Below are 13,074 nucleotides of genomic sequence, written 5' to 3' on the forward strand. Positions count from 1 at the left end.
GGCCAGTGGGTCAGGCAGGTTCTGGACTGGGAGCTAGGGGGCTTCTGCCTTTACCTGGGCATGTATCTCCACCTCTCCAGGCTCTGTGGCGTAAGATCCAGGGACAACCTGAAGTTGCATCCAGCTCAGCAGAAGGAGGGGCAGTGATTCTGGTCATGGAACTGACTCTGGTCATGCCCACTGTTCAGGGCATGAATTGACTTGGCAGCAGATAGATGACTACGTGGCCTTCTTTGAACCTTCCTCTCTGTCGGCAATTCCTGTCTGCCTATCCTGCAGATTATATCTCAAATCTGACCACTTCTTTCCTCTTCCACTGACGCCCCCTGTTCCACACCACCCTCCTACCTGTGCTCCCTTGATCCATTCTTCTCAGCCAGCCAGGGTGATCTATTAAAAACATAGGTTAGGGACTTCCCTGATGATCCAGTGGTTAAGAATCTGCCTTCCAATTCAGGGGACATGGGTTTGATCCCTGGCCGGGGAACTTAGATCCCATGGGGCAGTTAGCCCACACACCACAATTAGAGAAGCCTGTGCACCGCAATGAAGACCCAGCAGAGGCAAAAAATAAAAAACAAACAAACTGGTTAGATCAGGCCACTGCTTTTCTTAACTCCCCATCCCCTGGGTTTCATGGTTCGTGGAATGAAATCTGCAATGCGGGGGACCTGGGTTCGATCTCTGGGTTGGGAAGATCCCCTGGAGAAGGGAAAGGCTACCCACTCCAGTATTCTGGCCTGGAGAATTCCATGGACTGTACAGTACATGGGGTCTCAAAGAGTCAGACATGACTGAGCGACTTTCACTTTCACTTTCAAGACCTTAGAAGATCTGACCTCTGCCTGCCTCTGATCTCATCCTGTTCACTCTGCCCTCCGCCCCCACTCCAGTCAACCACACTGACCTGGTAGGCTTTCCCTGCCTCCAGAACACTCCCCCAGCCACAGCTCCTCCTTCACCTACCTGCTTGTCCTTTCCATCTCCCAGCAGATGGTACTCACCCTTCCCTCCGTTTCTGAAGGAGCTCCTGCTCTCCCACCGCTAACAATCAAAAACAGCATGTTATGTCCTTCAGGGAACTTTTCACAGACTGTCCTTCTCTTGTGTTACCATCTTTTGTGCTTACACGTCAGCTGTCCCCATAGCCCCCCGGAAGGTGAAGTCTACGATGGGGCAGGGCCCGCACTGATGCTGCCCCACCTTGCAGAGTACCTGGCCTGTAGTGAACAGGAGGACGTAATAAATAAACTGAGAGTAGTTTAACGAGAGCCTTTTTATGCCTCTGCCTCACTGAGCTTGGCTTGTGTGTCTGACCCTGGTCAACTCCTTATGAGGGAGGCTGGTGAGAGGAAGAGTTGTTGCCAGACTGAACTTGAGTCTGCTCACGTGCCACCAGCAGAGCCAATCTATGGACACTGGGTTGTGCTGAGGGAAAGTACAGCGTTTATTGCAGGGCATCAAGCAAGGAGAATGGGCAGCTAGGATTCAAAAGACCTGAACTCCCCTGGCCTTTAGGCAAGAGTTTTAAAAGTATTATAGCATTAGGGATAGGTCAACAGGGTACATGATCAGCTTATGGACATTCTTCTGATTGGCCGGAGGTGAGGTAACAGGGAGATGGTTTTTGAATCTCAAGCATCCACCTTCCTGTTCCAACCAGTCTGGAGTCTGTGTCCTTATGGTCAACATGTAGTCACCATTCTCCAGTGAGTGGGGGCAGCTTAGTTTCTGCAGGACAATGCAAGGATATGTGTCAGATTATCACTACATGTCTTCAGGAGGAAGTAGGAGTCCTTGACTCTATTTTCTAATCACTGACTGCTTGAATCTGCTCATTGGAACTGGAGAAGGCCAAACAAGAAGTCAGGGACACAGAGGGTCTTGTGCCAGGCAAGGCTTTGCAGGGTCCTGCTGAGTTTCAGAGTTTCATCCCCAGATCCCTCATGGCAGGTGTGTGCAAAGCCATTCTGACATGGCAGGTGTCCTATGACTTGGTAGGCCTGGGTTAAGGGAGAAGCAGAAGGTGGGGTAGAGCCATGGATGACAGAAGGCTGAAGGTCACTGACCTTCAGGTCAGAGGGGACCCTACCAGAGATGCTAAGGTCCCCTTGGGTCAGTATGTCTACCACCCCAGCCCCTACCACCTAGCATAAAAATTCTTCCATTTATCTAGCGTTTTGTAAGCATTATCTCATTTTTAATTCTCACCACAAGTATACTGGGGTAAGTATATTATCTTCATTCAACTGAAAGAAACTGAGTCTCGAGAGGTTTTATTTAAAAAAAACAAAAGCAAAAACTGCTCCTGCCTTGCAATTAGCAAGCAATGGAGTCAGGACTGGAACTTGAGACCATCTGACTTTAGAGCTCTTGACCCCCTGCACAGCCCAGCAAGAGCTTCTGGAAGCATCTTGAGGTGGCCTCACAGATCTCAGTTCTCAAGGCCAGAGTGATCTCTCAGTGGACTCCCCCCGCCTTCTGCCTTCCTTCAAGCCCCTGCTGTGAAGACAGACTGCCTCTCCCATCACAGAGGAGCTCTCTGAAGCCAAAGACCATGTTTCAAGTATTTGGTAAAGAAGCAGAAACACAGGCTGCTCTGACTTCCCATGTCCTGGGGCAACTCTTGCCTTCTGAGATGGATAGCATCCTGCCTATGGAAAGTGTCTCTGTCTCAATAAACCTGCTTTCACTTAAAAAATAAAAAAGTAGAATGATAGAATTACACTTCTTTTTTTTATTGAAGTGTAGTTGATGTATCAATATAAGTTACAGGTGTACAATATAGTGATTCACAGAATTTCACTTCTTAACCAATCCTTGTTAATAAACATCACCAGAGTTTCCTACGAAAACACAGTGGTTCTCTCTTAGTCCTCAGTCAACTTGGGAGGAAGTTATCAAGGCTTTGACAGCATCTCATAGGCACCAGTGGCAAAGCAATAGGCCCCAAACCAAACACTTTCTAGAAATAATTTGAAGACACAATGGGGAAACCTGACTCTACTCCTGGTTCTGTCATTCCCCTGCTGCATGACTGTGGGCACCTCTGCTTCCTGGGCCTCAGTTTCCTGTTTGTAAACGGGGGATCCCTTAAGATCTCTTCTCCTTTTCTATAAATATTGATTGAGGGCCCATTGTGTGTCCATAATAGAATGCTAGGCTTCACGGATCCAGCCACAAACCAGCCTGACATAGGAGACCGCCAGATTCTATAGGGCAGAGCTTTTGACACTCATCAGCTGGCAAACCTCCCCTGTAACATTCTGTGATTGGCCAGACCCCAACCTCCCCCAAACCCTTCAGTCCGATTAGCATAATCCCAATTCATTTACTTATTTGGCCTCACCACGCAGCTTGGAGATCTCAGTTCCCAGACCAGGAATGGAACACATGCTCCTTGCAGTGGAAGCGTGGAGTCCTAACCACTGGACCACCAGGGAATTCCCCACACAATCCAACTTTAAAGACAGCTATACAGAGACAGCCACTACAGAGAATAGTATGGAGGTTCCTTAAAAAACTAAAAACGGAACTACCATATGATCCAGCAATCGCACTTTTAAGCATAAACTCGGAGAAAATCATACTTCGAAAAGGTTCCTGCACCCTAGTGTTCATTGTAGCACTATTTACAATAGCCAGGACATGGAAGCAACCTAAATGTCCATAACAGAGGAATGGATAAAGACATGGTTCATATATTGCTCAGCCATTAAAAAAAAAAAAAATTAATGCCATTTGCAGCAACATGGATGGGCCTAGAGATTGTCGTACTGAGTGAAGCAAGTCAGACTCAGAAAGACAAATATCATGTGATTCAGCTTAATGTGTAATCTAAAAAAAGGGTACAAATGAACTTATTTACCTGAAGTAGAGTCACAGAGAACACACTTATGGTTACCAGGGGATGGCGGAGTGGGGAGGGATAAACTGGGAGATCAGAATTGACATATACACACTACTGTATATAAAATAGATGACATTAGTATAGAAAGTAAATGACTAATGAGAATCTATTGTATACAATAGGGAACGCTACTCAATACTCTAATGGCCTGTATTCCAAAAGAATCTAAATAAAGGGTGGATATAACTATTTGTGTAATTGATTCACTTGGCTATATAAGTAAAAGTAACACAACTTTGTAAATCAACTATACTCCAATAAAACAATTTTTAAGGCTACAAATATTATTAAAAAAAAAAAAAATAGACACCTAACAAACTCCCTGCAGTTCACATCTAGCTAGCCTGGCGTATTTAAAGCTCCTTCTCCCTTTCGGCCCTGGCTGAAGTGGCCTTGGTGGACCGAGTGGCTGGGGGTGGGCGAACTGGATCCCCAAGAAGGACCTGGGCCAGGAGAAGCGCGAGGACGCGGCGGGGAAGCGCCGCCCAGCCAGTGCCCCGAGCCTGGCGCCCCTGGGGCGGCCCCCAAGGCAGGGACCGAGGGGGCAACGGGGCCCCTCCCGGGATCACCTGCGCGCGATGGGGCGGGGCCGGGGGCGGGATCCCGGGGCGGCCGGAGCCGGGGCGGCTTCTGCGGCGCTGGCGGGAGGCGGATTAGGGCGGCGGCCGGTGCGCGGGGCTCCCCCGAACAGGTAGGAGGCGCGGGAAGCGGGGGACCCCGAGGCTCCGGGGGCACGGGTGGTCCGGCTCGGGCGCGACGGGTCACAGTCCACCTGCCGGCCGCGATCCTCGGAGGGGAGCCGGGAGAGGTAAGGTGAGGGGTCCCCAAGTCCCACCCATCCCCCTTCGTTGGAGGAAGTGCCTGGGGTCTGCGCCCGGAGGGCGGTGGTTTGTGATCCGAGTGGAGAGGGAGGTCGGTTGTCTTTTTCGGGCTTTGGAAATGGGGATGGGACACGCGTCGCAAGCTCGACCCTCGCGGAGAAGCCTGCATTTGGGGCGTGTTATTCCGAGCATCCGGCTGGCGAGTTGTTTCCTTGACCCACCTCCCTCACTAAGCCTCGGGCGGAGGGACCGAGACTCCCAGGAGAAAAGAGACCCGGCCAGCCAGGAGGTAGAAGAGATTTTTAAACCACTTAGGACCTCTGTTGGCTTCATCTGTGAAATGGGCGTCTGTGCGGAGGCCCCTTTTGGAGGAAGATCTGCAGTGAAAACCCACAGCCAGGAGGAAGAACCCAGGGTTCTAGTTCAGATCAGCCAACTCAGCAGCTCCGGAGAAAGGAGGCGGGGACACGTTCTGTGGTCTGGTACCTGTCAGGAGGAGGACAAGGGTGTGTCATATACTAGGCGGGCTTCGAAGGATCTAGGAATCTCTCTAGTCTGGGAGGAGGGCCAGGAGGGTTATTCTCCCAGGTATCGTGGGATTGAGTATCTTCCCAGGTAGCGCTAGTGGTAAAGAATCCGCCTGCCAGTGCGGGAGCTGCTGGGTCAGACACAGGTCCAATCCCTGGCTGGGGAAGATTCCCCTGGAGAAGATTGCCAGGGAAGCCCCATAGACGGAGGAGCCTGGCAGGCTACAGTCCATGGGGTCACAAAGAGTCAGACACGACTGAGTGATGAAAGAACGACCAATAAAGAAAGCCTAGTGCTAAAGAGCTTTGGAATCAGTCAGCCTGGGCTTTGGAATCCCTGCTTTGCCCCTTAGGCGGCCGATAACTTAGTCTTGGGCAGGACTTTGCATTTCTCTATGGTTTGCGTTACTCCATAAACAAGGCAATTTCTTTGACAGATTGTCAGATAGCCCATATAAAGTACTTAGGACAAGGTCTTTATGTTATAGGCACTCAATAAAAATGAGCTATTAATTTCCACCAGATTGTAGCTCCTTGGGGACAGGGGCCTATGTCTCTTTGGTTCACCATTATTGGTGCCCCGTGGACTGAGGAGCCTAGTGGGCTCCAGTCCCTGAGGTCACAAAAGAGCCGGACACGACTTAGAGACTAAACAACAACAAAAATAGTAGGTCTCACTGCACATTTGTTGAATGAATGAACGATGAGTGAGTATGTAGTACCACAGTTGGCGTGTGGCAAGTAGTCAATAAATAGTGAATTTAGAGATGGCCAGACCCTAACAGATGGGTATGGATAGGAGACAGTGGTCTAGGTGGGTGGAACAGTGTAACAGATTAAGAATAAGCCCAAAGCAACAGATTTGGGGCACCCCTTCTTGAGGGGGCAGGGGAGCAACATGATAAGCTCAGCAGAGCGCAGAGTAGGGGAAGGCACACAGAATCCTGGGATCCTGACCTAGCGGCCACATGGAAGTACATGGAGCAGCTGGAATCTGGGTCGGTCAGCTGCCTTTCTCACATCCTCTAAGTGTCCATCCCCAAGCCACAGGGGTCAGGGGTGCCAAGAGACAGCAAAGGGCTGCGGGTGCCTGGTGAGAAGGGAAGATGAAACGGGAAAGGGGCTCCCATGGCCCCTTCATGGCAGTGGGACCTCCCTCGCCTCGTCCTGCTACCTCCTGGCTGCTGGTGAGGCAGCTGAAGGGGGCAGTGTGGGGCCAGGTGGGCGACCCGCCAGCGTGCATGCTGAGCCAGGCTCATGGGGAGCCGGGCCAGGGGATCGTGCTGGGTCTCTGGGGAAATCTGCTCTCATGGAATCAAAGCTCATCCCTGCAGCCGGTTCTCATGTCCTTCGTCTCCTCCTATGGACCGTGGCCTCTGCCGCCTCAGGCCGGGAGGGAACTGTGTCCTCGAGGTGGAACCACTCTTAGCCAGGTGAGGAGCCTACAGCCTGTCTGACATCCTGGCAGGCAGCCTGTTGAGGGTCCCATCTCCCTGCAGTGACTAGGAAAGCAGAGATCTGAAGTGGAGGTGAGAGATTTGGGCAAACCCATCAAGAGGACGTGGGAGGCACTGTATCTCTCTAAAGAGCCAAGTTCAAAGCATTTTCTCTTAGCGCTTTCCATAATTGCTCATAATCATTTGATATCTGTGTTTCCCACTGACTTGTAGACTCAGGGAGTAAGCCTGCCTTCTTTCTCACCATATCCCCACCTACCATAGTGCCCCGCACATAGCAGGCGTTCAGTGAATGTCTGTGGAATACATGAACCCAGGCTAAGGACTGGGGCTCTTGGCTCCGAGAGGAGATCTTTGATGCTCCAGGGAGAGCATCTCTTTACCAAAGTGATGTAGACACCCCAAGTTCTTCCCCCTACTGCCACCCTCGTCTCCCATCCAATCCCCATCCCCTAGCTTGAAAGGCATGTCCCCAATCACACGTTCTGAGCCTCTGCCCTCTCTCCTGCCACCATCAGGGTCTTTTCTCAAGGAAGAATCCCCTGCTGGTAGAATTTACACCTCAGGGGCAGGCCTGGACACTGTGCTGCTTCTCCCAGCCTGATAGTCAGCCCCTAGAGACCCCCTAGGCTCTGAGAGGAGGAAAGAAACATCCAGTCTGATCCCTATCCTGCAGGATCACAGGGGATAGGAGCTACAGTTCAGTTCAGTTCAGTTCAGTCGCTCAGTCGTGTCCGACTCTGTGTGACCCCATGGACTGCAGCACGCCAGGCCTCTCTGTCCATCACCAACTCCCAGAGTGTATTCAAACTCATGTCCATTGAGTCGGTGATGCCATCCAACCGTCTCATCCTCTGTCGTCCCCTTCTCCTCCCACCTTCAATCTTTCTCAGCATCAAGGCCTTTTCAAAAGAGTCAGTTCTTCACATCAGGTGGCTAAAGTATTTGAGTTTCAGTTTCAGCATCAGTCCTTTCAATGAATATTCAGGACTGATTTCCTTTAGGATGAACTGGTTGGATCTCCTTGCAGTCCAGGGGGCTCTCAAGAGTCTTCTCTAATACCACAGTTCAAAAGCATCAGTTCTTCAGCGCTCAGCTTTCTTTATAGTCCAGCTTTCACATCCATACATGACTACTGGAAAAACTATAGCTTTGACTAGACAGACCTTTGTTGCCAAAGTAATGTCTCTGCTTTTTAATATGCTATCTAGGTTGGTCATAACTTTTCTTCCAAGGAGCAAGTGTCTTTTAATTTCATGGCTGCAATCACCATCTGCAGTGATTTTGGAGCCCAAAAAGATAAAGTCTGTCACCGTTTCCACTGTTTCCCCATCTATTTGCCATGAAGTGATGGGACCAGATGCGATGATCTTAGTTTTCTGAATGTTGAGGTTTAGGCCAACTTTTTCACTCTCCTCTTTCACTTTCATCAAGAGGCTCTTTAGTTCTTCTTTGCTTTCTGCTATAAGGGTGGTGTCATCTGCATATCTGAGGTTATTGATAGTTCTCCTGGCAATCTTGATTCCAACTTGTGCTTCTTCCAGCCCAGCGTTTCTCATGATGGACTCTGCATCTAAGTTAAACAAGCAGGGTGACAATATACAGCTGTGACATACTCCTTTTCCTATTTGGAACCAATCTGTTGTTCCATGTCCAGTTCTAACTGTTGCTTATTGACCTGCATACAGATTTCTCAGGAGGCAGGTCAGGTGGTCTGGCATTCCCATCTCTTGAAGAATTTTCCACAGTTTGTTGTGATCCACACGTCAAGGTCAAAGGCTTTGGCATAGTCAATAAAGTAGAAGTAGGTGCTACAGGAACCCTTAAAGACAACAGAGGGCTCCTTCAGGTGAGGACGCTGGAGTCCAGAAAGGATGAGATACACCCAGTGAAGAACTGTTAGGAGAGACCTCAAGTCCCCTTATCTGAGTGCTTTGTCACTGCCGTGGGCTGGGAGGTTCTCTGGGAATATGAATAGCTACAACACTTCCCTTTACTTTCCAGTCTTCCAATAAAGTAGAATGGAAGGTTATAAAAAGAAAGATAAAGTGGATTTTAAGCTGCCCAGTAAACCTTTTTAATTGAAAACAAAACAAAACAAAAAAAAACACCTCATATATGTTGAAAATAAAGACCCCAAATTATATACGTTCAATTTACTTTTTAAAAGATATATGTTTGATATTGGAGAAAAATAATCCAAAGCAGGAACCTCTCTAACCTGGGCCAGGTGTTGCTGGCCAAGCAGTGCCTGTGCTGGGGTGTACCCTGCAGGCCGCCACGCCAGGGCCTCTGCAGGCAGCCCAGAATCAGCGGTGGGTTGTTTCTCCTGGACCACCTCTAAGCATGGAGCACGCTGCCCTATCGGTTTCTGCACCTCCATCCATCCGGCCTCCTGATGCAGCCACTGGCATCTGGGTTTCTGACATCCCACTCTTTGCTTCGGGATCTGGCAGGGTGGATCCCTCTTTATCTTCTTTCAGAGGAGTTCCTCATCAGGACGATAGGTACCCCGTGGGCAGGAGGAGGCAGGAAGAGAGAAAGGGGACTGAGCCAAGGCCAGAGCCTACCAGTCAGCAAGTCTCCGTGGATTCCTCAGCAGGGCTGGGTGTCAGTACAGTTGAGGGGTAGGGCCAGAGCGTGGCAGCTGGGCTGGAACCTCTCCTGTGGTTTGAAGCTCCCGGGGGTGGTGGCTGCAGCTTGGCCTAAGGAAGGAAAAGGGGGTGTGCCAATCTCTAAAGACAGGAGAGGCCTGTTCTTCAGCCAGGCCTGTGGTGAGGGGCCCCCTGCCTGGGCTGGACACTCCTGAGCAGTTGGGGCCCTCAGCAGGGCTGCCAGGTCCATGGTACCCAGTGGGCGGCTCGAGGAGGTGGAGGGGGCGATGTTGGAAGCTCCTGGGATGTCAGGCATCTGTGCAGACCCTGGATGGCCAGGGCAGCCTCAGCCAGCAGGGGAGGATGGGGCGCAGAGTGGGGAGGGAGGCCTTGGTTTTCGAGCTGTGGGATTTTGTTCAAGCCACATCACCTCCCTAAGCCTCGGTTTCCCAATTTATTAAAGAGGATGCTATCCAAGGCCCTCACTTATAAAGATGAGTTTCCCTTCCCCTTCAGAGAAGTTTGTGTCTTGGGACCTGTTGCGTCAGCTGTTCAGGCCAACGAGCATCAGGGTGTTTCAGTTCTTCCACAGTTCACTCATCATTCATTCATTCATTCACTCAGTCACTCACTCATTCTTCAAGACTAACACCTGCCTCTGGCCTGTGCCGGAAGTTCAGAGAGACCTCTTTTTCCTGCTGTGTGTCTGTTTCTTGCAGAGCCCCCAGCACGTGGGGCCTGACCTTCTGCAGCTTCCATCTCTTCCTCCACCGGGGATCATCTCTTTCAGTCTGCTGTGCAATAAAAAGCAATAGTGTGGGACTTCCCTGGCGGTCCGGTGGTTAAGTCACTGTGCTTCCAATGCAGGGGGCATGGGTTTGATCCCTGGTTGGGAAACTAAGATCCCACATGTCCTGTGGCATGGAAAAAATAAAAATTAATCCTATGAGGACTTCCCTGGTGGTTCACAAGTGGTTAAGACTCCATTCTCCCAATGCAGGGGGCATGGGTTTGATCCTTGGTTGGGGAACTAAGATCCCACATGCTGCACCACATGGCCAAAAAATAAATAAAAATAAATGAATAAAAAATTTAAAATGCAGTTGTGCAACTTGTTCCCCCAGCTGCCATCCCTGATCCCCTAACTCTCCTTCAGATATCCCTAAGGTTTTAGCCTTCAGGTCTCAGAGGGAAATGGTTAACAGTTAATGCCTGTTTGCTGAGGGTTTGCCGGGGCCCACACAGCACTAAATGCTCCACATGCCTCAGCCCTTTCCCACCCACGGCAGCCCAGGATGTGAGTAGTTTTCCCTCGCTCCCTGCTGAGGTTCACAGAGGGCTGGTGGTCACAGAGCTAACTGGGGACGACATTTTGCCTTCATGGGCCCCTTCCTCCATAAAAAATATTAAGTTATATTAATAACTGTATTGGTACATTTAAACGTTTTCTTCATCCTAAAAGTTCCTGTTTTCTTCTGATTTTGAAAGAAATGAGAAACATTTTTTGTGAGCCCCCAAAAGTCTTGTGAGCCCTGGGCAGTGGGTCTCCTGGGTCCTGGAAAGACGCAGACCCTGAGGTTCGGCAGAAGTGAGACTGAGATTCCAGGAAGTCCTAACCTCCTCCCTGTATTGCCCTTCAGCAATTAAGAAAAAAAAAAAGAAGAAGAAGAAGAACAGGCAAGAAACTGCAGAAAAGGGACTAGTTATCCAAACTTCTAATGCCTGTGGTGGTATTAGTAGTTCTTTCTGGAAAATGTCACTTGGTTTATTTCCTCACCTCCCCACCAACTCCTACCCTCTTCCTCACTATTTCTTAACCAAAATTTTTTCAAGAGCCAAGTCCACTCCGTCCTCTTTTGTGGAAACTGTAGATGCCCTACGTTGGTCTTCTCTCCAGCCTCAGACCTTAACGGTAACTGGTTTGCCCAGAGGACAAAAGAGGATTTATTTATTGTACAGAAGCAGCTCCATGTTCCTCCCTAATCCCCAGAAATGATGTCACTGCTCATAGTAATAATAACAGCAATTCATAATTTTGAGAGGTTTCGGTGTGCTGGGCATTTGCTAATCATTTGTAATCACTTGGCATGAACTGTCTCTTGAAAACCTAACCCTCTTGGAGAGTGGGAGGAAAATGCGATATCTTGTCAGTCCTCCAGAAGAAAAGGTGGCAGAATGTGAATCTGGAATCAAGGTTGACAAATTTAGTTATCTTTAAGCATGAGGTATGTCTATTAAAGAAAAGCAAGATGATATTTTTATCATCTCCATTGTGCAGATGAAGAAACTGAGGCTTAGAAAGACTAACTGAGATGCTCGAAAGGCAGGGCCGGGATGGGGACCTTAGTAGGGCACTAGGCTGGGTCTGTTAGTTTGTTGTCAGAGCATGAACCCCGTGATGGCAGGGACCATATCCCATGGTCTGCCCCACCATCTAGCACAGTGCCTTGGTACACAGACTTTCAGCGTGGAATGAGTGACTGACCTCTGCACTGTTCTCTAAGGACACTTACTCACTTTGGGTCCCTGCTCCTTGTCTTGGGACAGTCACTGCCTCCTGTCCCTGCAGTGCAGAAGTTGGCAGCTACAGCCCTGGGAGGGTCTATTGTTGTTTTTAGTCGCTAAGACATGTCCGACTATTTTGTGACCCCATGAACTGCAGCCCACCAGGCTCCTCTGTCTGTGGGGTTTCCCAGGCAAGAATGCTGGAGTGGGTTGCTATCTCCTTCTCCAGGGGATCTTCCTGACCCAGGGATCGAATCTGAGTCCCCTGCATTGGCAGGCAAGTTCTTTACCACTGGCTCACCACGGAAGCCCTTGGAGCAACTCAAAGCCCTGCTGAGATGAGGAATCAATCAAAACAGACCAAGGCTCAGGTATTCACTTGCCCATCGCTGCCCTTCCAACCCCGCCCCCCACCCCAGTCTGTAGAATCCCACCGACGGAGTTGACCTCCTGCCAAGGCTACTGCTCCCTGGAACTCAGAGATGAAGCCTGCAGAGACACAGGCAGAGTGCCAACCAGAAGAGAGTGGCTGAGGGAGTCTGTGTCTCTCTGCCCCCGGGCTCATTTTTTCTTTTCCTAGTGCCTCTGGCTCTTCCACAGGGCGCATTACCAGGCTGAGAGAAGTTCCCCCAGGGGAACTTGAATTCACTCACCAAAATAATTAGATGCCTAAGAAGTACAACTGTTCTAAAAGACAGTAAATCAAGCAGCAGATTGTCATCTGAAGCAGAATGATTGAAGTAGATGGAACCAGATTTTGAAGTAAAGCATGATACTTTTATTAATACTTTAAAAGATAAGGAAAGACCTTTGTAGAATAATGCAAGAACAAGAAATCATAGGAGAGAACCAAAGCAAAAGATTAGCTATGAAACTTATCGTTGTTGGTTAGTTGCTAAGTCGTGTCCCACTCTTTTGCTACCCCATGGACTGCAGCCCACCGGGGTCCTCTGTCCATGGGATTTTCTTGGCAAGAAGACTGGAGTGGGTTGCCATTTCCTCCTCCAGGGGATCTTCCCGACCCAGGGATCAAACTGTGATGCCTGCTTGGCAGGTGGATTCTTTACCCCTGAGCCACCAGGGAAGCCCATGAAAGATATACTATTTAAAATGAAGGACACGACCTGGCAGAAGTCCTTGCCTCCCCTCCACTTAGCTTCAGGTCAGAAGCGCCACAGAGGAAGGCACTCTGTTCTCACGTTCCGCAAGCAGAACAGAGCTCTGCAATCCAGCTGGACCCTGTGCTCCAGAGACAAAAGA

At 49.7% G+C, this 13,074-nt stretch overlaps 1 protein-coding gene across 4 annotated transcripts in view; it reads left to right on the forward strand.

The window, feature by feature from the left end:
- The first annotated feature begins 4,536 nt into the window (after positions 1-4,536).
- The window catches only part of LOC122698351 (non-compact myelin associated protein), a 45,927-nt gene continuing 37,389 nt past the window's right edge, over positions 4,537-13,074 (forward strand). The window contains exons 1-2 of one of the 4 annotated variants that reach the window (XM_043909255.1): positions 4,553-4,601; positions 12,044-12,185. In XM_043909255.1, coding sequence (XP_043765190.1) covers positions 12,153-12,185 — 33 coding nt within the window. In that variant the 5' untranslated portion in view covers positions 4,553-4,601; positions 12,044-12,152. Of the gene's footprint in view, positions 4,602-12,043; positions 12,186-13,074 lie in introns of all 4 variants that reach the window. The other 3 variants (XM_043909257.1, XM_043909260.1, XM_043909258.1) reach the window with 3 other exon arrangements.

This window comes from Cervus elaphus, chromosome 8 (assembly GCF_910594005.1).
Source record: "Cervus elaphus chromosome 8, mCerEla1.1, whole genome shotgun sequence".
In the NCBI taxonomy this organism is placed as follows: domain Eukaryota; kingdom Metazoa; phylum Chordata; class Mammalia; order Artiodactyla; family Cervidae; genus Cervus; species Cervus elaphus.